The following is a 27,981-nucleotide window of genomic DNA, read 5'->3' as shown; positions in this document are numbered from 1 at the left end:
ACCACCTGGTCAAGTTAAAGAACTAGATGATCTACTAGTTGAAGAAATAGCTAAAATGACAATGAAAGGAGAAGTTATCATTATGGGAGATTTCAATCTTCCAGATATAAACTGGAAAACCAAAATAGCAAGTTCTACCAGGAGTACAGATATTCTAAATTCCCTACTGGGGTTATCTCTACAACAAGTGGTTGAGGAGCCAACCCGGAGGGAGGCCATTTTGGATTTGGTATTCACAAACGGGGATTCGGTATATGATGTCATTGTAGGCGAAACCTTGGGATCTAGTGATCACCAGTCAGTGTGGTTTAATACAAGAACTGTGAAAGAGTCCCACCACACAAAAACAAAAGTTTTAGATTTTAGAAAAACAGACTTTTCAAAAATGAAATTAGTCATAAAAGAGTCCTTATCAGACTGGAACGGATTACATGGAGTCCAGGAGAAATGGGACTACTTAAAAGGTGCATTATTGAAGGCAACAGAAAATTGCATTAGACTGGTCAGTAAAAGCAAAAAAAGGAGGAGACCACTGGGGTACTCAGCAGAAGTGGCCCAAATCATTAAAAATAAAAAGCTAGCATTTTGTAATTATAAAAAAACCCAGAGCAATGAAGATAAGGAAATCTACAAGATTAGGCAGAGAGAGGCCAAGCAAGTTATAAGAACTTCTAAAGCGCAGGCAGAAGAAAAACTAGCTCAGTCTATGAAAAAAGGGGATAAGACATTCTTCAGATATATAAATGAAAAAAGGAAATTAAAACAAGGAATAACTAAATTAAAAACAAAGGACGGAAGGTATGTAGAAGAGAATAATGGGCTAGCCGACTGCCTTAATGAATACTTCTGTTCAGTTTTTACAAAAGAAAAAGGAAAAGGACCTCGACTAGAAAGAATGACTAATAAATCGTTTGATGCATGTATCTTTACAGAGGAAGATGTTCTAAGTTTGCTGTCTAAGGTGAAGACAAATAAGTCACAGGGGCCTGATGAGATACACCCAAAATTATTAAAAGAGCTTAGTGGTGAGCTGGCAAAACCATTAACAGATTTATTTAACCAATCATTAGTAACAGGAGTCGTCCCGGAAGATTGGAAATTGGCAAATGTCGTGCCCATTCACAAGAAAGGTAGTAGGGAGGAATCGAGCAACTATAGACCAGTGAGTCTGACATCAATAGTAGGCAAATTAATGGAAACCCTATTAAAGGATAGGATTGTGGAACATCTAAAATCCCATGGATTGCAAGATGAAAAACAACATGGGTTTACTTCAGGGAGATCATGTCAAACAAATCTTATAGATTTTTTTGACTGGGTGACTAAAATAATAGACGGTGGAGGTGCAGTAGACATCGCATATCTAGATTTTAGTAAGGCTTTTGACACTGTCCCACATAGAAGACTTATCAATAAACTGCAGTCATTGAGCATGGACTCCCATATTGTTGAGTGGATTAGGCAGTGGCTGAGTGACAGACAACAGAGGGTTGTAGTCAATGGAGAACATTCAAAACAAGGTCATGTTACCAGTGGGGTTCCACAGGGATCTGTACTGGGACCGATTTTGTTTAATATCTTCATAAGTGATATTGCAAAAGGCCTCGCTGGTAAGGTTTGTCTTTTTGCTGATGACACAAAGATATGTAACAGGGTTGATGTTCCTGGAGGGAAACGCCAAATGGAAAAGGATTTAGGAAAACTAGAAGAATGGTCAGAACTCTGGAAACTGAAATTTAATGTGGATAAGTGCAAGATAATGCACCTGGGGCGTAAAAACCCAAGGGCAGAATATAGAATATTTGACACAGTCCTGACCTCAGTATCTGAGGAAAGGGATTTAGGAGTAATTATTTCAGAAGACTTAAAGGTGGGAAGACAATGTAATAGAGCAGCACGAAATGCCAGCAGAATGCTTGGATGTATAGGGAGAGGTATAAGCAGTAGAAAGAGGGAGGTGCTTATGCCGCTGTACAGAACACTGGTGAGACCTCACTTGGAGTATTGTGCTCAGTACTGGAGGCCATATCTCCAGAAGGATATAGATACTCTAGAGAGAGTTCAGAGAAGAGCTACTAAACTAGTACATGGATTGCAGGATAAAACTTACCAGGAAAGGTTAAAGGACCTTAATATGTATAGCTTGGAAGAAAGAAGAGACAGAGGGGATATGATAGAAACTTTTAAATACATAAAGGGAATCAACTCGGTAAAGGAAGAGAGCATATTTAAAAGAAGAAAAACTACCACAAGAGGACACAGTTTTAAATTAGAGGGGCAAAGGTTTAAAAGTAATATAAGGAAGTATTACTTTACTGAGAGAGTAGTGGATGCATGGAATAGCCTTCCTGCAGAAGTGGTAGCTGCAAATACAGTGAAGGGGTTTAAGCATGCATGGGATAGGCATAAGGCCATCCTTCATATAAGATAGGGCCAGGGACTATTCATAGCATTCAGATATATTGGGCAGACTAGATGGGCCAAATGGTTCTTATCTGCCGACACATTCTATAAGACTTTCCGAATGCATTGTAACTAAGGGTTTTGGAGCAGCAAGAAGATACGGAGAACACAGTAGAAGTAAGCCTGTGGCCAGCGGCGGTAGATTCTGTACTCAAGGACAGGTTATAGACTCAGGCCACCTGTGGTTCTCACACTAACATCGATTCTTACACTTACTCAGTACTGGAATACATCAACACCACAATTGACAATGTTACCACCGAAAAGCAGATCACAACATACCCAAATCAGAAACCATGGATGAACAAGGAAGTGTGGCTTCTACTAAAGGCACGTAACATTGCTTTTACATCAGGTGACGCTCAGGCCTATAGTACGTCCAGGGCAGATCTGAAGAGGGGCATCAAGAAGGCCAAGCACAGCTACAAGCTGAAGGAACACTTTGTCAACTCTGACCCACGCCGCATGTGGCTGGGCATTCAGACCATCTCTGACTATAAGGCCTCTTTCACACGGGCGTTGCGGGAAAAGGGTTACGGGAACACCCACGATTTTTCCGCACGAGTGCAAAACATTGTAATGCGTTCTGCACTCGCGTGAGAAAAATCGCACGTGTATGGTACCCAAACCCGAACTTCTTCACAGAAGTTCGGGCTTGGGATCGGTGTTCTGTAGATTGTATTATTTTCCCTTATAACATGGTTATAAGGGAAAATAATAGCATTCTGAATACAAATAAAAAATAATTTAACTCACCTTAGTCCACTTGATCGCGGCCCGGCATCTCCTTCTCTCTCCTTTGCTGAACAGGACCTGTGGTGAGCATTAATTACAGTTACAGGACCTTTGATGACGTCACTCTGGTCATCACATGATCCATCACCATGGTAAAAGATCATGTGATGACCGGAATGACGTCACCAAAGGTCCTGTTTCTGCACAGAGATCAGATGAAGACAGAAGGAGATGCCGGGCTACGTGATCAAGTGGACTAAGGCGAGTTAATTTTTTTATTTATTTTTTATTTTTTTAACCCCTCCAGCGATGTTTTACTATGCATTCTGTATTCAGAATGCTATTATTTTCCCTTATAACCATGTTATAAGGGAAAATAATAATGATCGGGTCTCCATCCCGATGGTCTCCTAGCAACCGTGCGTGAAAATCGCACCGCATCCGCACTTGCTTGCGATTTTAACGCAACCCCATTCATTTCTATAGGGCCTGCGTTACGTGAAAAACGCACAAAGAGGAGCATGCTGCGATTTTCACGCAACGCACCACTCATGTGAACAGCCCCATAGAAATGAATGGGTTCACCTCCCGCATCGCATCCGCGCGGAATACTCATTCGTGTGAAAGGGGCCTAAGTTCAGTAATTCCACACAGACAGCCATGACTGTGCCTCCCTCAATGAGCTAAATTACTTCAACGCTCGTTTTGATAAGGAAAAGGTTGTCAAAACCCTACCCTCTGATGACTGCCATACCTTCACTCTCACCATCATAGATGTCCAAAACGCACTGAGCAGTATCAACCTTGCAAGGCTGCTGGCACTGACGGCATGTGCTGAGCAGCTTGCAGGGGTCTTTACGGACATCTTCAACCTGTCACTTGCCCAGGCAGTAGTACCAGCGTGCTTCAAGACCACCTCTATTGTGCCAGTGCCGAAACACTCATCACCAATACGCCTGAATTCAACCTCTTTCCTTGAAGTTCTTGATGATCCTATAAATTGTTGATTGAGGTGCAATCATAGTAGCCACAATATCCTTGCCTGTGAAGCCATTTTTATGCAACGATGGCTGCACGCGTTTCTTTGCAGGTCACCATGGTTAACAATGGAAGAACAATGATTTCAAGTATCACCCTCCTTTTAACATGTCAAGTCTGCCATTTTAACCCAATCAGCCTGACAATGATCTCCAGCCTTGGGCTCGTCAACAAGGGGAGCAGTAATGACCACAAGCTACACCTGAAGCAAGAGGTGTGGTCATAACAACAACACTGCAAAGTGAATCACAGAGAGGTTGTCAGATAACTTCACGTGATGCAAGTCTCTCAGATCTTGTAACCTCTGTCATGGGAGGGATCCTGACACCTTTCACCACTCCTGCCATTCCTGTTTTAATAGCTACATGCATTCCCCATGTACTAACAATTCTGGATCATATATTCAATGTTGTGCCATTCCTTTATTATTTCTACCCAAAAGCTATGAATTAATTGCTAGCAGTCTGCAGTAAGGGTACAGAGGGGTGGTAACCAGTTGGGGGTGTGCACCTGCACAGACTGACTATCCAATCAGTGCTACCATTTTCAGACTGTGCAGGTACACACCTGCAACTGGTTACCTCCCCTCTGTACCCTTACTGAAGGCTAATAGCAATTCATTCATACCTTCTAGTGCAAATAATAAAGGAAAGGCACAACATAGAGGCATACGAATAGAGGCTCCAGAAATATTACATGGGGAATGCATGGAGTGGTGACAGGTCCTCTTTAAACTGTGTTCTTGTTATCTGTGACCTGGTCTATTTCTGTCTGATGATATGAAACTGGTGTGGAATATTTGTGTAAGGCTTTGTCCATTTTATCCGATAGACTGGATAAAAAAAAAGGCATGCCTACAAAGTATTGTCATATGTATTTGACGATGTGTAAATGAACAAGGACTTGCTTGGAAATACGTGTACAACAAAGTTAGCATTGTCTGCATAGTTGTCTTGGGGTATGATTTATTGTGGATCTGAGAATTGGCTACGCCAAGGTCCGAAATAATAATAGAAGAACAAGATATGCACAGTGACTAGGGATCGACCGATTATCGGTTTTACCGATATTATCGGCCGATATTGAGGATTTTGACAGTTATCGGTATCGGCATCTATTTTGCCGATATACTGATAACGTATTGGCAACACAGAACGCGCTGCTCTCAGCGCTCTCCGTGTTCCCTCAGCAGCACAGGGGAGAAGGAAGCAGTGTCTCCCTCCCCCTGTGATGCTTCTGCCGCCAATGAGAGGAGAGAAGATAAGAGGAGGGGAGGGGCTGTGGCCACCGCTCCACCAATGAAGATAAGCCTTTCATTCATTCATATACAGGAGGCGGGAGCTGGCTGCAGAATCACATGAGCGGTAGCTGCGGTCCGCGGTAGTTAACCCCTTAGGTGCCGCGGATCGCAGCTACCGCTCATAGAGGTCGGGAGCCGGCTATGTGATTCTGCAGCCAGCTCCCGCCTCCTGTATATGAATGATTGAGAGACTTAACTTCATTGGTGGCGCAGTGCGGCCCACCCCAAGCCCCCCAGTATTAATCATTGGTGGCGCAGTGCGCCCCCCACCCCCATAGTAAAAACATTGGTGGCGCAGTGCGCCCCCCCACCCAAGCCCCCCCCAGTATTAATCATTGGTGGCAGTGGCCACAGGATCCCCTCTCCCCTGCTCCTCCGATTGGAGCCCCAGCAGTTTAATCGCGGGGCTCCGATGGGTTACCATGGCAGCCAGGACGCTATTGAAGCCCTGGCTGCCATGTTCAGCTCCCTGCTGCTGTGTGCACAAAGCACAGAGCAGCAGGGACAGTGCGAGCTCCTATTCACCCTGATAGAGATCTATCAGGGTGAATAGGACAAGGGTTCTAGTCCCTAAGGGGGCTAATAGTTAGTAAAAAAAAAAAAAAAAAAAAAAAAAATTTGAAGTATAAATGAAAAAGATTAACAAAAAAAAAAATTATATAATATATATATATATATATATATATATATATATATATATATATATATATATATATATATATATATATATACACACATACATATACACACACACACACACACGATAACAATAAACATATTAATTTTCAGCAGATTTGTGTAGGAAATTATTTTTTTCTCAAAAATGAAAAGTCCCAGAATATCGGTATAAATTATCGGCTATCGGCCTGAAAGTTCACAAATTATCGGTATCGGCCCTAAAAAATCAATATCGGTCGATCCCTAACAGTGACCATCATGTATTATATAATCTAGCTACATACCATTAGGGGGTGAAGATCTTTGGTTAAAACAGTACAAAAGCTAGACTTTTTCAGTTAAAAAGTCGGAGTTTTAACGTTTTTTTATCTGCGTAGAAAATTGTTGTTCCCAATCAAATCTCTGGACTTGCTGAAAGGGCTCCCCAGCTGATGTTAAAGGGGTATTCCCATCTTAGACAATAGGGGCATATCGCTAGGATATGACCCCATTGTCTGATAGGTGGGACCCGCACCTATATCGAGAACGGAGTGGGGAGCGCTGTGGCTGGATGACCCCCAGATTTCCCGGGGTCCGTCCACCACCAAGCGATGATCCCCGCCTCTCCCATAGAAGTGAATGGGAGCGTGCTGCACATGCGCGGGCAATGCTCCTATTAATTTCTATGGGGCAGACGGCAATAGCCAAGCCAGCGCTCGGCTATTTTCGGCGGCCCCATAGAAATGAATGGAGAGCGGCTGCGCATGAGCAGTGCGCTCTCCTTCACTTTTGGGACCCGCACCTATAAGACAATGGGGACATATCCTAGCAATATGCCCCCATTGTCTGAGATGAGAAAGCCGGAATTAGTACTTACCGGTAATTCATTTTCCATGAGATCACCACGACGGCCATACAAGGAGATTGACCCCTGACCTCTGTAGGGGCAGGAAGCAGAGAAAGGTTTAAATGTTCCCCTCCCACCACCAAACACCAGTGCTTCCAAAATATCAGAGTAAAGTGTGGTGGCTACACACGTGAAAAAATAAATAAACAGGAGAAGATATTTCATCATATCAACCCCCGGGTAACAATAGGGAGGGAAATACGGGCCGTCGTGGTGATCTCATGGAAAATGAATTACCAGTAAGTACTAATTCCGGCTTTCCATATCATCACCACGACGGCCATACAAGGAGGTATATCAAATATGAATCTATGGGTGTGACACAGACTGAAGAACCCCTTGTCCGAAGGCCATGTCAGTCTTTTTAAAAAGATCCAACCTATAATGTTTGGCAAAAGTATGGATACTGGACCAAGTGGCTGCCCTACAGATCTCCTCTAGGGAGACACCCGCTCTTTCTGCCTGAGAAGAAGACATTGCCCTGGTAGAGTGGGCTTTGATATCGCCAGGGCAAGAAAGATTCTGTAGGGAATAACAGGAGGAGATGGTAGCTTTGATCCATCTAGCAATGGAGGACTTGGAAACTTTCTGACCCTTGTTTCTTCCTCCAAACTGGACAAAGAGGCAATCTGACTTCCTAAAGTCCTTAGTGGTCTCTAAATAATCCAGTACTGCCCGTCTGACATCAAGTAAATGAAGAGTGGATTCCAAATCATTAGATGGGTTATTAAACAAGGAAGGAAGGAAGGGAGGGTGATCTCCTGGTCCCTATGAAATTTCGAGACCACCTTTGGTAGAAAACACGGGTCTAGTTTTAGGACTATCCTGTCATCTAGTACCTGTAGGTAAGGCTCTCTAACTTAAAAGGCCTGTAGTTCACTTATTCTCCTGGCTGAGGTGATGGCAACCAGGAATGCAGTCTTGTAGGATTTGTGCTTCAAAGAGCAGTCACTCAGAGGTTCAAATGGAGGATGCGTTAGCCCCCTAAGGACGATATCTAGATCCCAGGAAGGTACATGAGACTTTAGGGTCGAACGTAGCCTTGTTGTTGCCTTCATGAAGCGTTTTATCCACCTATGGCTTGCCAGCTCGGTGTCGTAAAAGCAACTAAGGGCTGATACTTGTACCCTGAGTGTGGATGGTCTTAATCCCATCTCGAAACCTCTTTGTAAAAAATCCAGAATCATCTGGATGTTTGGGGATGAGGTATTCGGTGAAGGCAAACCTGACCATGAGCAGAAACGCTTCCAGATCTTTAGGTAAATTGAAAAGGTCACCTTCTTTTTGGAAGCCTTTAGAGTTGAAATTACCGCATCTGATAGACCCTGACGCTTTAGGATCTGGGTCTCAGGATCCAGGCTGCTAGGTTGAGGAAGTCCGGGTCCGGGTGTAGGATCGGACCCTGATGAAGGATGTCTCGTCTTTTTGGTAGAATCCAAGGACCTTCGCTGGCAAGGTTCCACAGGATTGGGAACCAGCTCCGCTTTGGCCAGTAGGGTGTCAACAGAGTGACTGAAGTACCGTCCTGTATGATCTTCTGTACCACCCTCGGTATTAATGGAAGAGGAGGGAAAGCGTAATGGAGACCCCGGTTCCATCTGAGAGAGAAAGCGTCCAGGAAACTCGGGCTGTCTCTGGGATGTAGGGAACAAAAAACTGGTAATTTTGAGTTTGCTCGAGTGGCAAAGAGATCTATTGTAGGTCTCCCCCACCTGTCCACTATCATCAGGAAGACCTCCTCGTTTAAGGACCATTCCGAGTGATCTATTCTTGCCCGGCTTAGGTAGTCTGCTTCCACATTTAGGGACCCCTTCAGGTGGACTGCAGATACTGACCGGACGTTCGCTTCGGCCCAGGCGAATATTTTTGCCGACAATTCCAGCAGGCTGCACGAACCTGTGCCTCCCTGATTGTTTAAATACCTTATCACTGTCGTGTTGTCTGACAGGACTCTTACATGATGGCCCTGAAGATGAACTTTTGCTTGTCTTAGAGTCTTCCAGACTGCCCTTAATTCTCGAAGGTTTGATGACTGGAGGCTGACAGATCTGGGCCAGACTCCCTGGTAATAAACTTCTCCGACCTTTGCTCCCCAACCGTACTGGCTTGCATCTGTGGTGATCTGGGCATAGGGGTTTCTTGACCACTGCACCCCCTTGGAGATCTTTAGCCTGTCCTTCCACCAAAGGAGGGAGGTCTTTATCCTCTGAGGGATGATCACCCTTTGGTCTAAGGAAGATTCTCTTCTGTCCCAAACCCTGAGGATCCACATCTGTAGGGTTCGAAAATGGATCTGACACCACTGAACGGATGGTATGCAGGATGTAAGGATCCCCAGTAGACTCATTGAGTCTCTGATTGAACAGAGATTCTTTGAGTTGAAGATGGAGATCTTCCTTTGGATGTCCTGTATCTTGCTCTGAGGTAAGCAGGTTATCTGATTCTGGGAATCCAGAATAACCCCCAGAAACTGGATCTTTGTTGTCGGATCTAGCTGAGATTTTTTTATGTTGATCAACCAGCCCAGACTTTCTAGAGTTTGACGGAAGAAACTTAGATCTCTCAGCAGGAGAGGAGCGGAACTGTTTGAAATCAGAAAGTCGTCCAAGTACGGAAAGACTGTCAGACCTTTCTTTCTTAGATAAGCCACTACCTCGATCATTAGCTTTGTAAAAACTCCAGGGGCTGATGATATGCCGAAGGGGAGAGAGGTGAATTGGTAATTAAGGATTCTGCCGTGATGGTCTCTGACCGCGAACCTTAAGAACCGCTGAGAGCTGGGATGTATTGGTACATGATAATAGGCGTCGGTCAGATCGACCGAGCACATTACGGAATTGCTTTGGAGCAAAGGGACTATAGATCTTAGGGTCTCCATCCTGAATTTTTGATAAGTAATGTATCTGTTCAGGCGCTTTAAGTTTATAATTGTGCGGTAGGATCCCTCCTTCTTCTTCACTAGGAAGAGGTTGGAATAGAAACCCCCTCCCTGTTCGGATAGAGGAACTTTCACCACTACCCCCTTTGCGAGTAATTCCCGGATGCCCACGTAAATGGGATGATTGAAGTCTGGGACCGCAACCTTGGTGACTAAAAATCTCTTTGGGTAGGGTCCGAGAATCGTATTCTGTAACCAGACCCTAAAATCCTCAGAGCCCAGGAGTTTGAGGATATTTTCTCCCAGCGGGGAAAAAACATCCTCAATCTCCCCCCCCACCCGGATGTCACTGGTTTCCATTACCTTTCTGGGGAGCAGAAGCGGGAGCCCTACCTCTCCCCCCTTTGGGGTAACTGAAACGGCCCGACTTGCCCTTCCCCGTGTATTGACTACCTTGGTTGGAAGGGGCACGAAAGGGATACTTCCTTTTATAGACCTTCTCCTCCGGAAAACCCTTCTTTTTATCGGAGGCCCTCTCTAGGATTTTCTCTAGTTCAGGTCCGAAAACATATTCTCCAGAGAAAGGGATGCCACATAATCTGGATTTAGATACTTTGTCCCCTGACCAGCACTTCACCCACAAGGCACGGCGAGCTGCATTGGACAGACCCGCATCCTTTGCTGAAAAACGCACTGACTCCGCGGAAGCGTCTGCCAAAAAGGCTGTAGCGGATTTTAACAGGGGAATGGCGCTCATGATTTCATTTGTAGAGGAATCATCGGAGGCCCTATTCTCTAACTCAGAGAGCCAGATGAACATAGATCTGGCCACCGAAGTGGCTGCTATGTTTGATTTAAGCGTGAGCATGGCCGCTTCCCAGGATCTTCTCAGCAGGCAGTCAGCCTTTCTATCCAGCGGATCTCTGAGCTGAGAAGCATCCTCAAATGGTAGGCTGGTTTTCTTATTGACCCTAGCTACCTGGGCGTCAATCTTAGGGATGGTATTAAATGTCCGAGCTTCTTCCTGATCAAAAAGAAGCCGGTTTTGGAAAGATCTGGCGACGCCTAGCCGTTTCTCCGGATCTGCCCATTCATCCAAAATCATCCTCCTGATGTTCTCGTTAATAGGGAAGACTCTGGATTTCTTTACCCTGAGACCTCCAAACATCTCATCTTGTCGGCGTAGAGGGAACCTCCTCTACTCCCATAGTAGCTCTGACGGCTTTTAAAAGCTCGGGCATATCCTCAGAGGAGAAATAAAATTTCCTTCTGTTTTCTGAAAAATCCCGTTCAGAGAGCTTATCTTCATCCTCCATATGTTTAGAGGAAGAAGCTGAACCCCCATAAACCTCAGAGTCGGATGAAACATCATCGTCCGATTTGTGGCGTTTAGCGGGGGGCTCCGAAACAGGCTTCACTGTTTGAAGAAAGGAAAAAGCCGCAAAAGAGGATTTAATTTCTTCCTGCATCATGGACTTAATATCGTCCATGAGGGACGGTTGTTCCTCCCGGACAATTTTAGTAATGCAAACCCTGCACAGTTTCTTAGGGTAGTCATCAGGAAGTCGTTTGAGGCATGAGATACACTTCAATGACTTCTTGGGTTTTCTCAGAGGTTCATTTGCAGTCTGGAAAAACCAAGAGAAAAAACCCCATTAAAAATGTGCCCCGGTGAGAGAGGAAGAAAAACTCTCCCCTATGGGGAACTTATGGACGGTAGAGTAGAGGCCTCTGTGTGTTCAGAAGCAGACATCCTGAAGTACAGCCGAAATCAGGTAGGTACTCACCGCAGGACGCTGCAGGCAGGAGAATCCATTTGAATCTTCCCGCCTCCTGAAGCCGGCCCCCTCCGTCCGCGTCACTTCCGGAAACGTCCGGCTACCCGGAAGTGACAAATTTGTATAGCGCCGCACGGCACTGGGTGCACAAGCCGGCATGGTTTCAATGAACCAGCGGGCATTACCGTGCTCCGGGAGCAGGCCCCAGATCAACCGGAGGAGAGTCTCTCCCCACCCCCCCCTGTCCAGCGTTAGTACGAGACCGCGGGCAGACAGGGGGGGCCCGCAAAAGCAGGTACGCGACTCCATTCCACTTCTGGACCTTCATCTCCACGGCAGCTGCCTGCGGAGACCTTTCTCCGCCCCTGTCCTCTGTAGGGACAGGAAACACTGGTGTTTGGTGGTGGGAGGGGAACATTTAAACCTTTCTCTGCTTCCTGCCCCTACAGAGGTCAGGGGTCAATCTCCTTGTATGGCCGTCGTGGTGATGATATGAAAAACCCCTTTAACTTAATTGGTGATGCAAGTACCTTCATTCTGGATGTAGTCAGGACTCCAAATGAAGTGTGGTTGTAATTATGTAATTAGTGCGTTGTATCTAACTCATTTGTTGTACGATTTCTATTCTTTATATTTACCCATTTTTCTAAAAAACAAACAAAAAAAAACAAAAAAACACGACATTTGCCCAATTGTCCCTATTCCCTTAATAAATTTACTTCATTAGTTTACTATTCTTAAAGTGATGTGTGTAGTCTCTCTTTAAAGAGTATCTGAATCTGAAATGGTGTATTTGTTAGCAATAGGGTTGTAATGATTACTCGTAGACATAGAAAAATCCGCGAAGCAAAGATTCGTTTGTGTCATGTGACATGTGAGTGAGTGAAGCGCTTGCTATTACTCGCGCTCCGTGGTCACCCGCCAGCCAGCACCACCCTGCACTGTATTCTGGCGTACACACAACGTCAGGACATAATGCAGTGCGCGAAGAGGAAGCAGGTAGAGCTGTGGAGTGTCTGTAGGGCCCCTACAGGAAAGGTAAGTATTTCACTGGTGCTCGGGACTGATGGCTAGGAGCGGGGGATAGTGCCACTGGGGGAATAAATGATGGCACAGAGGACTGATGGCACTGGGAGGGCTTTTGAGTTTTGATAAAGAAAAACGTTCTTTTAATTAGTTATTTTCCTTTTTGAGTACTCGGTTACTCATTGGGTTAAATCGATAGAATACTTGATTAATAAAATAATCGATAGCTGCAGCCCCTGTTAGCAAGTGGACTGATTTGTTAGCAATACAGTAGAATTCTCCGCTTATCACTGTTTTTCATACATAAGGGTCTCCCATTTATAGAACATAAAATATATTTATGATTAACATTTCTAAGGGTACTTTCACGGTATTCAGTTCCGTCCCAGGGGCTCAATAGCGAAAAAACTCCTCTTCAGTTTTATCCTAATGCATTCTGAATGGAGAGAAATCCGTTCAGTATGCATCAAGATGTCTTCAGTTCAGTCCCTCTTAGGCTCCATTCACACATCTGTAATGTGTTTTGCAGATCCGCATTGCGGACAAGAATAGGACATGTTCTATTTTTTTCGGGAACGGAATTGCGGACCCGGAAGTGCGGCTCCGCAATTCCGGGTCCGGGCAGCACATCGTGCTGCCCCATAGAAATGAATGGGTTCGCAATTCCATTCCGCAAAATGCAGAACGCAATTGCGGATGTGTGAATGGACCCTTACTGTATTTGGCTGGAGAAAATACCGCAGCATGTTCCCCGGCCCAAATTCCGGAACACTTGCCGAAATGCTGGATTTCCATTGAAATGTATTAATGCCGGATCCGGTACCAAGTGTTCGGGAAAACCGGATCCGGTTTCCCGGTCTGTGCATGCGCAGACCTTAAAATGTGAAAAAATAAAAACCGGATCCGTCTTTACGGATGACATCAGAGAGACAGATCCGGTGTTTCAATGCATTTGTCGGCCGGATCCGCATCCGGAAACAAATGCTATCCGTTTGTATACGGATTTCCGGATCCAGCAGGCAGTTCCGGCGACGGAACTTTCTTCCAGAATCGCAAGTGTGAAAGTACCCTAAATGTATATGAAAGTTAAAATCACACAATATTAATAACAGATATTTTTAAAGCTGGAGCCTGAGTCAGTACATTTCTACAGACTCCAACTCTACAGCTTTGGTTGCAAAGGATAGCTCTAGATAGGTCATCAGTATTTAGATCAGTGGGGGTTCAACACCCGAGAAGCCCTAGGCCCGGTGACAACACGTTCACCAGTCACATGGCCTAAGCGCAGCTCAGCCCTACTGAAGTGAATGGGGCCGAGCTGCGATACCAAGCACAACCGTTAGACTATGTACATCGCCGTCTTGGTCTATGTATAGTGGCTTCAGCTGAGCTGTTGTAGGACATTATCAGCAGTTGATTTACCATCTCCCTCATGTCACAATGTAGGGGGAGGGGAGGAACACCAGAAAGACAACAGAAGGAAAATGACCAGGAATTAGGCCTCAAGGCTAGGGAATGGGAAATGGTAACACTCTAAGGAAACCCTAAGGCCTCTTTTAGACGGGCGTTGCGGGAAAATGTGCGGGTGTGTTACGGGAACACCCGCGATTTTTCCACGCGAGTGCAAAACATTGTAATGCGTTTTGCACTCGCGTGAGAAATCACGCATGTTTGGTACCTAAATCGGTGTTCTGTAGATTGCTATTATTTTCCCTTTATAACCATGTTATAAGGGAAAATAATACATTCTGAATACAGAATGCATAGTAAAACAGCGCTGGAGGGGTTAAAAAAATAAAATAAAAAATAATTTAACTCACCTTAGTCCACTTGATCGCGCAGCCCGGCTTCTCTTCTGTCTCCTTTGCTGAACAGGACCTGTGGTGACGTCACGTGATCCACCACGTGATGACCGGAGTGACGTCACCACAGGTCCTGTTCAGCAAAGGAGACAGAAGAGAAGCCGGGCTGCGCGATCAAGTGGACTAAGGTAAGTTAAATTATATATTTTTTTTAACCCCTCCAGCGCTATTTTACTATGCATTCAGAATGCTATTATTTTCCCTTATAACAATGTTATAAGGGAAAATAATAATAATCGGGTCTCCATCCCGATAGTCTCCTAGCAACTGTGCGTGAAAATCGCACCGCATCCGCACTTGCTTGGGATTTTTATGCAACCCCATTCACTTCTATGGGGCCTGCGTTGTGTGAAAAACGCAGAATATAGAGCATGCTGCGATTTTCACGCAACGCACAAGTAATGCGTGAAAATCACCGCTCATGTGAACAGCCCCATAGAAATGAATGGGTCGGTATTCAGTGCGGGTGCAATGCGTTCAACTGGGTTTGAGTTACCAGAGGGGGCTGATAAGAGGGAGAGGCTGGGGGGCGGATCAGAGGCTGGCTGCCATGGTCAGCTCCCTGCTGTTGTGTGCACAAAGCACAGGGCAGCAGAGAGTGTGTAAAGTCCAATTCATCCTAATAGAGCTCTATTAGGGTGAATATGACAAGGGTTGTAGCCCTTAAGGAGGCTAATGGTTATTAACCACCTCAGCTCCCCTAGCTTAAACACCCTTAATGACCAGGCCACTTTACACTTCTGCACTACACTACTTTCACCGTTTATTGCTCGGTCATGCAACTTACCACCCAAATGAATTTTACCTCCTTTTCTTCTCACTAATAGAGCTTTCATTTGGTGGTATTTCATTGCTGCTGACATTTTTACTTTTTTTTGTTATTAATCGAAATTTACTTAAATTTTTGCAAAAAAAAATTTCATTTTTCACTTTCAGTTGTAAAAAAAATAAAAAAAATAAAAAATACATTTCTATATAAATTTTTCTCTAAATTTATTGTTCTGCCTGTCTTTGATTAAAAAAAAAAAAATGCTTTGGGTAAAAGTTATATAGTGTACAAAAATGTGAATTTCCGCTTTTGGAAGCAGCTCTGACTTTCGGAGCACCTGTCATGTTTCCTGAGGTTCTACAATGCCCAGACAGTAGAAAATCCCCACAAATGACCCCATTTCGGAAAGTAGACACCCTAAGGTATTCGCTGATGGGCATAGTGAGTTCATAGAACTTTTTATTTTTTGTCACAAGTTAGCGGAAAATGATTTTTATTTATTTTTTTCTTACAAAGTCTCATATTCCACTAACTTGTGACAAACTTATATGAACTCACTATGCCCATCACGAAATACCTTGGGGTGTCTTCTTTCCAAAATGGGGTCACTTGTGGGGTATTTATACTGCCCTGGCATTTTAGGGGACCTAATGCGTAAGAAGTAGTTTGAAATCAAAATGTGTAAAAAATGCCCTGTGAAATCCTAAAGGTGCTCTTTGGAATGTGGGCCCCTTTGCCCACCTAGGCTGCAAAAAAGTGTCACACATGTGGTATCGCCGTACTCAGGAGAAGTTGGGCAATGTGTTTTGGGGTGTCTTTTTACATATACACATGCTGGGTGAAAGAAATATATCTCTATAAAAGATATATTTCTTTCACCCAGCATGTGTATATGTAAAAAGACACCCCAAAACACATTGCCCAACTTCTCCTGAGTACGGCGATACCACATGTGTGACACTTTTTTGCAGCCTAGATGCGCAAAGGGGCCCAAATTCCTTTTAGGAGGGCATTTTTAGACATTTGGATCCCAGACTTCTCACGCTTTAGGGCCCCTAAAATGCCAGGGCAGTATAAATACCCCACATGTGACCCCATTTTGGAAAGAAGACACCCCAAGGTATTCAATGAGGGGCATGGCGAGTTCATAGAAGTTTTTTTTTTTTTGGCACAAGTTAGCGGAAATTGATTTTTTTTTCTCACAAAGTCTCCCTTTCCGCTAACTTGGGACAAAAAGTTCAATCTTTCATGGACTCAATATGCCCCTCAGCGAATACCTTGGGGTGTCTTCTTTCCGAAATGGGGTCATGTGTGGGGTATTTATACTGCCCTGGCATTTTAGGGGCCCTAAAGCGTGAGAAGTCTGAAATATAAATGTCTAAAGATTTACGCATTTGGATTCCCATGAGGGGTATGGTGAGTTCATGTGAGATTTTATTTTTTGTCACAAGTTGGTGGAATATGAGACTTTGTAAGGAAAAACAAAAAAAAAATAAAAAAAAAATAAATCAATTTCCGCTAACTTGTGCCAAAAAAATGTCTGAATGGAGCCTTACAGGGGGGTGTATTGATCATTTCCCTGTAAGGCTCCATTCAGAGGTCCGTATGTGTTTTGCGGATCCGCGGTGTCCGTGTTTTGCGGATCCACAAAACACATACGGACGTCTGAATGGAGCCTTACAGGAGGGTGATCAATGACAGGGGGGTGATCACCCCATATAGACTCCCTGATCACCCCCCTGTCAGGCTCCATTCAGAGGTCCGTATGTGTTTTGCGGATCCGATCCATGGATCCGTAAAACACATACGGACGTCTGAATGGAGCCTTACAGGGGGGTGATCAGGGAGTCTATATGGGGTGATCACCCCCCTGTCATTGATCACCCCCCTGTAAGGCTCCATTCAGACGTCCGTATGTGTTTTGCAGATCCGATCCATGGATCCGTAAAACACATACGGACGTCTGAATGGAGCCTTACAGGGGGGTGATCAATGACAGGGGGGTGATCAGGAAGTCTATATGGGGTGATCAGGGATTAATAAGGAGTTAATAAGTGACGGGGGGGGTGTAGTGTAGTGCGGTGCTACTTATTACAGAGCTGCCTGTTTCCTCTGGTGGTCGATCCAAGCAAAAGGGACCACCAGAGGACCAGGTAGCAGGTATATTAGACGCTGTTATCAAAACAGCGTCTAATACATTATTTGTTATTTCACTACACTTTCGGGGTCACTTCACCTCTCATTGATGTCCTGTGAACGCGCGCACACAGGCGCGCGCGCTCACAGGAACGGAAGGTAAGAGAGTTGATCTCCAGCCTGCCAGCGGCGATCGTTCGCTGGCAGGCTGGAGATGTGTTTTTTTTAACCCCTAACAGGTATATTAGACGCTGTTTTGATAACAGCGTCTAATATACCTGCTACCTGGTCCTCTGGTGGTCCCCTTTGTTTGGATCGACCACCAGAGGACACAGGTAGCTCAGTAAAGTAGCACCAAGCACCACTACACTACACTACACCCCCCCCCCCCCCGTCACTTATTAACCCCTTATTAGCCCCTGATCACCCCTAATCACCCGATCACCCCATATAGACTCCCTGATCACCCCCCTGTCATTGATTACCCCCCTGTAAAGCTCCATTCAGACGTCCGCATGATTTTTACGGATGCACTGATAGATGGATCGGATCCGCAAAACGCATCCGGACGTCTGAATGAAGCCTTACACGGGCGTGATCAATGACTGTGGTTATCACCCCATATAGACTCCCTGATCACCCCCCTGTCATTGATCAACCCCCCTGTCATTGATCACCCCTCTGTAAGGCTCCATTCAGATATTTTTTTGGCCCAAGTTAGCGGAATTTTTTTTTTTTTTTCTTACAAAGTCTCATATTCCACTAACTTGTGTCAAAAAATAAAATCTCACATGAACTCACCATACCCCTCACGGAATCCAAATGCGTAAAATTTTTTAGACATTTATATTCCAGACTTCTTCTCACGCTTTAGGGCCCCTAGAATGCCAGGGCAGTATAAATACCCCACATGTGACCCCATTTCAGAAAGAAGACACCCCCAGGTATTCCGTGAGGGGCATATTGAGTCCATGAAAGATTGAAATTTTTGTCCCAAGTTAGCGGAACGGGAGACTTTGTGAGAAAAAAATTAAAAATATCAATTTCCGCTAACTTGTGCCAAAAAAAAAAAATTTCTATGAACTCGCCATGCCCCTCATTGAATACCTTGGGGTGTCTTCTTTCCAAAATGGGGTCACATGTGGGGTATTTATACTGCCCTGGCATTCTAGGGGCCCCAAAGCGTGAGAAGAAGTCTGGTATCCAAATGTCTAAAAATGCCCTCCTAAAAGGAATTTGGGCACCTTTGCGCATCTAGGCTGCAAAAAAGTGTCACACATCTGGTATCGCCGTACTCAGGAGAAGTTGGGGAATGTGTTTTGGGGTGTCATTTTACATATACCCATGCTGGGTGAGAGAAATATCTTGGTCAAATGCCAACTTTGTATAAAAAAAATGGGAAAAGTTGTCTTTTGCCAAGATATTTCTCTCACCCAGCATGGGTATATGTAAAATGACACCCCAAAACACATTCCCCAACTTCTCCTGAATACGGCGATACCACATGTGTGACACTTTTTTGCAGCCTAGGTGGGCAAAGGGGCCCATATTCCAAAGAGCACCTTTAGGATTTCACAGGTCATTTACCTACTTACCACACATTAGGGCCCCTGGAAAATGCCAGGGCAGTATAACTACCCCACAAGTGACCCCATTTTGGAAAGAAGACACCCCAAGGTATTCCGTGAGGGGCATGGCGAGTTCCTAGAATTTATTTATTTTTTTTCATACAAAGTCTCATATTCCACTAACTTGTGACAAAAAATAAAAAGTTCCATGAACTCACTATGCCCATCAGCGAATACCTTGGGGTCTCTTCTTTCCAAAATGGGGTCACTTGTGGGGTAGTTATACTGCCCTGGCATTCTAGGGGCCCAAATGTGTGGTAAGGAGTTTGAAATCAAATTCTGTGAAAAATGACCTGTGAAATCCGAAAGGTGCTCTTTTGAATATGGGCCCCTTTGCCCACCTAGGCTGCAAAAAAGTGTCACACATCTGGTATCTCCGTAATCGGGAGAAGTTGGGGAATGTGTTTTGGGGTGTCATTTTACATATACCCATGCTGGGTGAGAGAAATATCTTGGCAAAAGACAACTTTTCCCATTTTTTTTATACAAAGTTGGCATTTGACCAAGATATTTATCTCACCCAGCATGGGTATATGTAAAAAGACACCCCAAAACACATTCCTCAACTTCTCCTGAATACAGAGATACCAGATGTGTGACACTTTTTTGCAGCCTAGGTGGGCAAAGGGGCCCACATTCCAAAGAGCACCTTTCGGATTTCACAGGTCATTTTTTACAGAATTTGATTTCAAACTCCTTACCACACATTTGGGCCCCTAGAATGCCAGGGCAGTATAACTACCCCACAAGTGACCCAATTTTGGAAAGAAGAGACCCCAAGGTATTCGCTGATGGGCATAGTGAGTTCATAGAACTTTTTATTTTTTGTCACAAGTTAGTGGAATATGAGACGTTGTAAGAAAAAAAAAAAAAAAAAAAAAAATCATCATTTTCCGCTAACTTGTGACAAAAAATAAAAAGTTCTATGAACTCACTATGCCCATCAGCGAATACCTTAGGGTGTGTACTTTCAGAAATGGGGTCATTTGTGGGGTGTTTGTACTGTCTGGGCATTGTAGAACCTCAGGAAACATGACAGGTGCTCAGAAAGTCAGAGCTGCTTCAAAAAGCGGAAATTCACATTTTTGTACCATAGTTTGTAAACGCTATAACTTTTACCCAAACCATTTTTTTTTTACCCAAACATTTTTTTTTTATCAAAGACATGTAGAACTATAAATTTAGAGCAAAATTTCTATATGGATGTCGTTTTTTTTTGCAAAATTTTACAACTGAAAGTGAAAAATGTCATTTTTTTGCAAAAAAAATCGTTAAATTTCGATTAATAACAAAAAAAGTAAAAATGTCAGCAGCAATGAAATACCACCAAATGAAAGCTCTATTAGTGAGAAGAAAAGGAGGTAAAATTCATTTGGGTGGTAAGTTGCATGACCGAGCAATAAACGGTGAAAGTAGTGTAGGTCAGAAGTGTAAAAAGTGGCCTGGTCTTTCAGGGTGTTTAAGCACTGGGGGCTGAGGTGGTTAATGAAGGAACAGACAAGGTAAAAGTTTGTATGTTTTGTACTTTGTTATTGTACTATTTGTTTTAAACCAACAAGCAATGTAACAGATATGTCATAATGTAAAAAATTTCTTGCCTGACTTGCATTTCTATTATATGACATATGTAACGCTAATATGTTCTACTGTCTGAAACCAATAATAAAAACATATTTGATTAAAAACAGCGTCTAATATACCTGTTAGGGGTAAAAAAAAAAAAAAAATCGCATCTACAGCCTGCCAGCGAACGATCACCGCTGGCAGGCTGTAGATCCACTCGCTTACCTGCAGTTCCTGTAAACGCGCGCGCCTGTGTGCACGCATTCACAGGAAATCTCGCGTCTCGCGAGATGACGCGTATATGCGTCTAGGAGGAATGAATCAGCCGCCTCTGGAACGCGATCCTGCGTTAGGCGGTCCAGGAGGTGGTTAAATAAAAAAGTTAAAAATAAAAAAGTTAAAAATAAAAAAAAGTTAAAACACCCCCCCCAAATATAGAAAACAATATATCGCGATATATATTGCATATCGCACATGCTTAAAATTATATTGCAATATAGATGTTTGGCCATATCGCCCACCCCTAGGTTTCCACTTCTGGGACTCTGACATACTGGAGAGATGAGAGTTCCTGGCACTCTAGAGAACAGTGTAGTTGTGAATCTAGAAGACAAGGTTGGAGCAGATGATGATCAGAAGGTCTCTAGATAACTCTGTCCAGCCCACACTGGAGAACATGAGATGATTGGTGCTATCTCCAGGTTACAGCAGGGCAGGAGCCACGGTATCACCCAGGACCGAGCTAGAATACGTGAACTCTGTACTTGCCATGTAGACACAGCGTCAGACCTTACACTGTGCAGGATGGAAAGCAACAAAGTCACTGTACTAAGGTCAGCAGAGATAGGAGAAGAATGAGGACAGAAGTCACGAGTAGTCCCCTGACCACCCAAACTTTCCGCAGAGCTGCCTCACCAGCAGTTCTCACAGATCAGGCACTTCCCTAGTACCAACCACACGTGTAGAAGGCATTGTTTCTGCAGCATGACTGCAGAGCTGGCACTAGGAGGATATGCAAAGCGGTGGCTGCCCCAGATCAGGCATGCTGGAAGACTGCTCACACTAGCATGGCTGCTATTTATAACCAGGACAGATCTCATGAAGACAACCTCTGTCCACATGTCCCATTAGGCCTTCTAAACATTACACAGGGGGCACATGAGCAGCCTGGAGGGGCTCCAGCGCTGGCAGACACGAGCCATTCTTGTATTTCATACCAACTCAAGTGTGATCAGAGCCTAAGGCGGGATGTAATACTGGAGGAAATGTCTGGCTGTGGCAAACCAGCTGTATATTGGTGGGTGCCAATCGGCTGCATCCGGCAAGGGCACCTCTAACTTGGTGGATACCTTCTGTCACTCAGCTAAATCCACATTAAGCTCACCAACAGTTTCCCTATTGACTTTAATGTTAAAGTTATTTTTCACGACTCAATTTGGTGGAGATTTATCAAAACTTCAAAGAAGCGCTGAAAAATACAAGGTGGAATCTGAGCCAGTTCTACTTTACACCAGTTTTGATCAATCTCCCACTTTGAGAAGTGACAAGTTACTTCCAGGAAGCAGATGTCACGGTCTCTAATGTGACAGGTGTCAGAAGATCTAAGAGACTGGCTGCACTGGATGTGATCTGACAGCCTCTTTGGTTTCACTGATTTCAGTGTGGTTGCTGGTATGGCCACACCTCTTGTCTCAGGTGTAGCTTAGTGGTCATTCCCACTCCCCTATTTAGTCTGGCTTCACCCATCATGCTATGCGGTTGATAGCTTCAGTTTGGTATTGGAATTGCTTGTGTGTTGACCTCTTCTGAGGTCCTGCTTGTCCATTTACTTCATTAGTTAAGTGTTACTTCTCTTTTACATTTTGTGGTTTCCCCTCTGTCTTTTATTAGGCCTCAGGGAGACGCTGGTTCCTTCATATTGAAAGGAACAGGTTGTCTCAAGCCCAAACACTAGTCCAGGGCAGTTCATAGTTTCCAGGGTCTCAGGTTCCAGTGTATGGACATTCCTACCCTCAAGGTCTGTTCATACGGATAGGAGTCAGGGCGAGGATTAGGGTTTCCATAGGTGGTGTCCGTTTCTCTTTGCCTAGCTTTGAGGCCTAGTTCCTTTTCCCTTCCCTCCCGTTGTCGGTGTGGTGTTCCCTCCCACATCACTTACGTGACAGCAGATTTGATTGCGGATTCCATAGAAATTAACGGAGAAACAGAGCAATCTCAACCAAAAACTCTAATACCTTTTGAAAAAACTTCTCTACCACCAGCAAATTACAAGCCTGCCACCTAAAACGACCTGTTTTCAGCTACTGATTTTTCTGCTGTGGATTTTAACCGTGTGAACATAACCCTAAGGCCTCTTTTACATGGGCAAGATTTCCGCGTGGGTGCAATGCGTGAGGTGAACACATTGCACCCGCACTGAATCAGGACCCATTCACTCCAATGGGGCTGTGCACATGAGCGGTGATTTTCACGCATCACTTGTGCGTTGCGTGAAAATCGCAGCATGGTCTATTTTGTGCATTTTTCATGTAACGCAGGCCCCATAGAAATGAATGGGGCTGCTTGAAAATCGCAAGCATCCGCAAGCAAGTGCGGATGCAGTGCGATTTTAACGCATGGTTGCTAGGTGATGATCAGGATGGGGACCCGATCATTATTATTTTCCCTTATAACATGGTTATAAGGGAAAATAATAGCATTCTTAATACAGAATGCATAATACAATAGGGCTGGAGGGGTTAAAAATAATAATTTAACTCTCCTCATCTACTTGTTCGCGCAGCCCGGGTTCTCTTCTGTCTTCTTCTTTGCTGTGCAGGAGTTAAAGGACCTGTGGTGACATCACTGCACTCATCACATGGTCCGTCACATGAGCCATGAGTGATGGATCATGTGATGAGCGAAGTGATGTCATCAAAGGTCCTTTACCCAGGTCCTGAAGAAAGAAGAGAAGCCGGGCTGCGTGAACAAGTGGATTAAGGTGAGTAAATATATTTTTTTTAACCCCTCCAGCCAATTTTACTATGCATTCTGTATTAAGAACACTTATTTTCCCTTATAACCATGTTATAAGGGAAAATAACACCTAAGCAAATAATGTGGAAATAGGCGATAAAACAAAATAATAATATCTTTATTATATGTACGGTTAAAATAAAGGGTATCACCCGTCAGTGTAACAGTCAGCACTGACAATAACTAAGTATGTGAGAAGGAATTAATGTCTCCAAACAGCGCCACCATCTGGAGCACTAGAACAGTCTCACAGACTGACCAACACGTAAGGGGGCTCAATCCACCACAGGGTACAAGGTATATGACCCAGGGTGAGGCCTATAATCAAGGGGATGTCTGGTGTCAAGAGCCAGCGCGCAGACTCTCACTGCACTAGAATAGTCGCAGGTGCAGGACTATGGCAGAGCATAAGCCGTCACTCCAATGTTGAATTCCGGAGCACGGATTGCCCTGACATACCCCTAATTAGTACCAGCTCAACGCGTTTCCATGCATAGGGAATGCATTTCATCAGGAGCTATGTGCACCAAACTTAAACCAGAGCCCAAAGCCTCAGCTATGATTTTTAGACCGAGGTAGTGGACGGACAGGCAGCAGTAGAATAACCTGCCTAACACCGCATTCCTCTAGTGTGAGGTACGGTGCTGTAAATCACAGACTACTGTCCTGCCTGAGCTAGCAACCTCTAGGTTGAGGCGCAGCGTGCTAGTGTGCATACGAATCGGCGCTGTAATGGCCGCGAAACGGCCCACAGAACGACAAAATTTACAGGGTGAAACCCCGCCCTGCTAGACACGCCTCCGTCTCACAGCCATTACAGAGGCGTGTCTAGCAGGGCGGGGTTTCACCCTGTAAATTTCGGCGTTCTGTGGGCGGCCATTACAGCACCGTACCTCACACTAGAGGAATGCGGTGTTAGGCAGGTTATTCTACTGCTGCCTGTCCGTCCACTACCTCGGTCTAAAAATCATAGCTGAGGCTTTGGGCTCTGGTTTAAGTTTGGTGCACATAGCTCCTGATGAAATGCATTCCCTATGCATGGAAACGCGTTGAGCTGGTACTAATTAGGGGTATGTCAGGGCAATCCGTGCTCCGGAATTCAACATTGGAGTGACGGCTTATGCTCTGCCATAGTCCTGCACCTGCGACTATTCTAGTGCAGTGAGAGTCTGCGCGCAGGCTCTTGACACCAGACATCCCCTTGATTATAGGCCTCACCCTGGGTCATATACCTTGTACCCTGTGGTGGATTGAGCCCCCTTACGTGTTGGTCAGTCTGTGAGACTGTTCTAGTGCTCCAGATGGTGGCGCTGTTTGGAGACATTAATTCCTTCTCACATACTTAGTTATTGTCAGTGCTGACTGTTACACTGACGGGTGATACCCTTTATTTTAACCGTACATATAATAAAGATATTATTATTTTGTTTTAGCGCCCATTTCCACATTATTTGCTTGATTGTACATATAGGCGTATATTCAGTACACCACCCTAGTTTGATTTCATATTTAAAATAACACCTAACCCAAACTTCTGTGAAGTTCGGGTACCAAACATGCCGATTTTTCTCACGTGTGTCCAAAACGCATTAAAATGTTTTGCACTCACGCTGAAAAATAGCGCATTTTCCCGCGACGCACCCACATCTTATCCGGCCCAAATCCATGACGCCCGTGTGAAAGAGGCCTAAGGCTACATTCACACGATCGTATGATTGAGTCCGCATCTGTTCCACAATCCTGCGAAACGGGTGCGGACCCATTCATTTCAAAGGGCAGCAAAAGATGCGGACAGCACACTGTGTGCCATCTGCATCAGTGGTTACGTTTTGTGGCCCCACAAAAATAGAGCATTTCCTATTCTTGTCCACAATTGGGACAAGAATAGGCATTTTCTATGATAGTGGCAGCATATGCTGCCCGCAAATTGCGGAACGCACATGGTCCGGTATCCATGTTTTGCAGATCCGCAAAACACTACAGCGGTGCGAATGTAGCTTAAGGGTGCGTTGACATGTGGCGCTAGAAAACACAGAGTTGTGGATTTTCATGTGTGGATTCCATCCCCCATGAAACAGACATTCTGCTTCAGAAAAGCCCCTGCCTGCACACTATTATATATATATATATGGAGATAATATATTATATATATTGCCCCGTCTGACATCAGTACACTGTCAGCAGTGAATGCAGTGTCTGTCAGATCTGCGTGCTGGAGGTGACCTGCATCAAACAGCGCCTGTGGATAGTTGGCGAGCGCGCCAGGCACACAGATCGCCCGTACCCATGTCAGACAGGGCAGTGTGTGTGTGTGTGTGTGTGTGTATATACACACATATACACATACACTAAGAGCTTCTTCAGTAAGTATTGGCGTCATGTATTTGACCCTGTTCACACATTCACTCAGTCTTAGTGCATTTAGTAGTGTGCTGCTACTTTATTTTGTTTGCTGTATTATTGCCGTGTAGCTTGCACCTGTGATTGTCTCTGGAGGTGCTGTTCCGTTATTTGGTTATATGTATATTATAGAGGACTAGGCATCCTCTTTGAAACTTAGCACTCCCCGACCATCCCCCACCCCTTGGTGCTCTTAATCAGAGTAACAATGGAGCTGGACACTCCGTGTTAGAGTAGGTCCCACCTGATAAGAAGCTACCTTGTCGTCTGGTAGGTGGGCCCGACAGATTTTGGATCAATAATATGCGCTAAGAGCTTCTTCAGTAAGGGTTGGCGTCATGCATTTGACCCTGTTCACACAGTCTTAGTGCATTTAGTGGTGTGCTGCTACTTTTTTTGTTTGAGATATATATATATATATATATATATATATATATATATATATATTGTTCCTTATACTTTCTCTACATATTTAACACAAAAAAATGGCAGTTCCACTTTAAGAGCAGCTCTATCCCAGGGCTCATGGCGGGGTGCGGTACCGGACAGTTACCTGACCACTGACACCTTCATCTGCTCCGGCTTGATGCTCCGCCATGCCCCCAGTAAGTACTCCTGGCACAGGGCGTAGGCTTTCATCCGCAGGTCCCCGCCCAGCTCCAGGCGGCGGCTCCCCGGGGACAGCGGCGCTGCCATGCCGCTAGCAGTAGACAGGGGGTTGTACCGGAGCCCGTGTAATGCCACACGCCTCAGCTGCCCGCACTGCCTAGTGATAACACTAGTCATACTGCCTGCATCCCGCCCCCGGGGTACCACAGGCTGCTGCAGCTAATGACGGAGCGGTCCCGCTGACTGACGTCACGCAGTTACACCCACCCCCTACAGCAAGGTGGTACCCTTTGTCTGAGCGGAAACCGGGCGATCATTGGCGGACAGCTCTTGCAGCCAATCAGAACGCGGGACCCGCCCTCTAGCAGGCAGACTGAATGACGCGCGAGCACAGTTCACGTCACTTGTGAAAGCGGCTGGGTGCTGCGCTGAAAATCGCACCCAGTCTATACGTGTCTATAACGTTTAGGAGGAAAAACGCCACTCGTCTATTTAAATGTTTAATGTAAAGCGCCGTGCCGCTGTCTCTGGCGGTCGCCATTTTATTGAAGACCGCATCTGCCTGTCTGTATTAGGCCACGCCCCTTAGGGTTTTGGCTGAGCGGGAATTTTCCATACAGCGAGGTGAGATTGCGGCGTGACTAGTTCTTACTTTAGCTGTGTGAACGCGCGTGGTAGCGCCAGCTTATGCCAGGCATGATGAGTGGTGAATTAGATATTCCTTGTGGCAGGCTTGCAGATTTTCTGGTACTTGTAGTTCTACAAGAGCATAAGAAATGAGGACTATCCTTATCTTCATCTGGACTGGGTCTAAAAGCTGGTAGAAATCCTTCATCTGAGATTGGCGGGCAGTCTGCCACCTACAGGCCTGTCTGTCAGGTGCAGCAGAAGACTGGCGTGTAGTGGCAGATGCTGGAGGCCAGAATTTTAATTGGCACCTTTCTGGTTACTGGTGACCAATGTGTTTGTAAGATGATTATTTAGCATTTGCTAATATAGGCTTTGTGGAAATTCTGCTCCCTTTTCTATATTTCAGAAGATATGCCCCCTTGTTTGCCACATCTTTTGTTCTGTCCACAGAGGTCATGTCCATAAGATGGCCGCTGATGGAGGGTCATGTGATCAGGAAAGTCACCTGTGTGATGTCTCCTCTGTCCAAATACACTACACCTGCACTAAACTCCCAACGGTACAAGTACAGATGGCAGGTGCAGGGT

At 45.0% G+C, this 27,981-nt stretch overlaps 1 protein-coding gene across 2 annotated transcripts in view; it reads right to left on the bottom strand.

Annotated features, from left to right (window-relative positions):
- Positions 1 to 27,028, bottom strand: part of CHKB (choline kinase beta) — a 109,702-nt gene extending 82,674 nt beyond the window's left edge. For both annotated transcript variants that reach the window (XM_040413576.1, XM_040413577.1), the window contains exon 1: positions 26,709 to 27,028. In XM_040413576.1, the coding sequence (XP_040269510.1) occupies positions 26,709 to 26,941 (233 nt within the window). In that variant the 5' untranslated portion in view covers positions 26,942 to 27,028. The remainder of the gene's footprint in view (positions 1 to 26,708) is intronic.
- Positions 27,029 to 27,981: the final 953 nt, after the last annotated feature.

Source organism: Bufo bufo, chromosome 1, assembly GCF_905171765.1.
Source record: "Bufo bufo chromosome 1, aBufBuf1.1, whole genome shotgun sequence".
NCBI lineage: Eukaryota > Metazoa > Chordata > Amphibia > Anura > Bufonidae > Bufo > Bufo bufo.
This window is presented reverse-complemented; position numbering and strand designations above follow the sequence as displayed.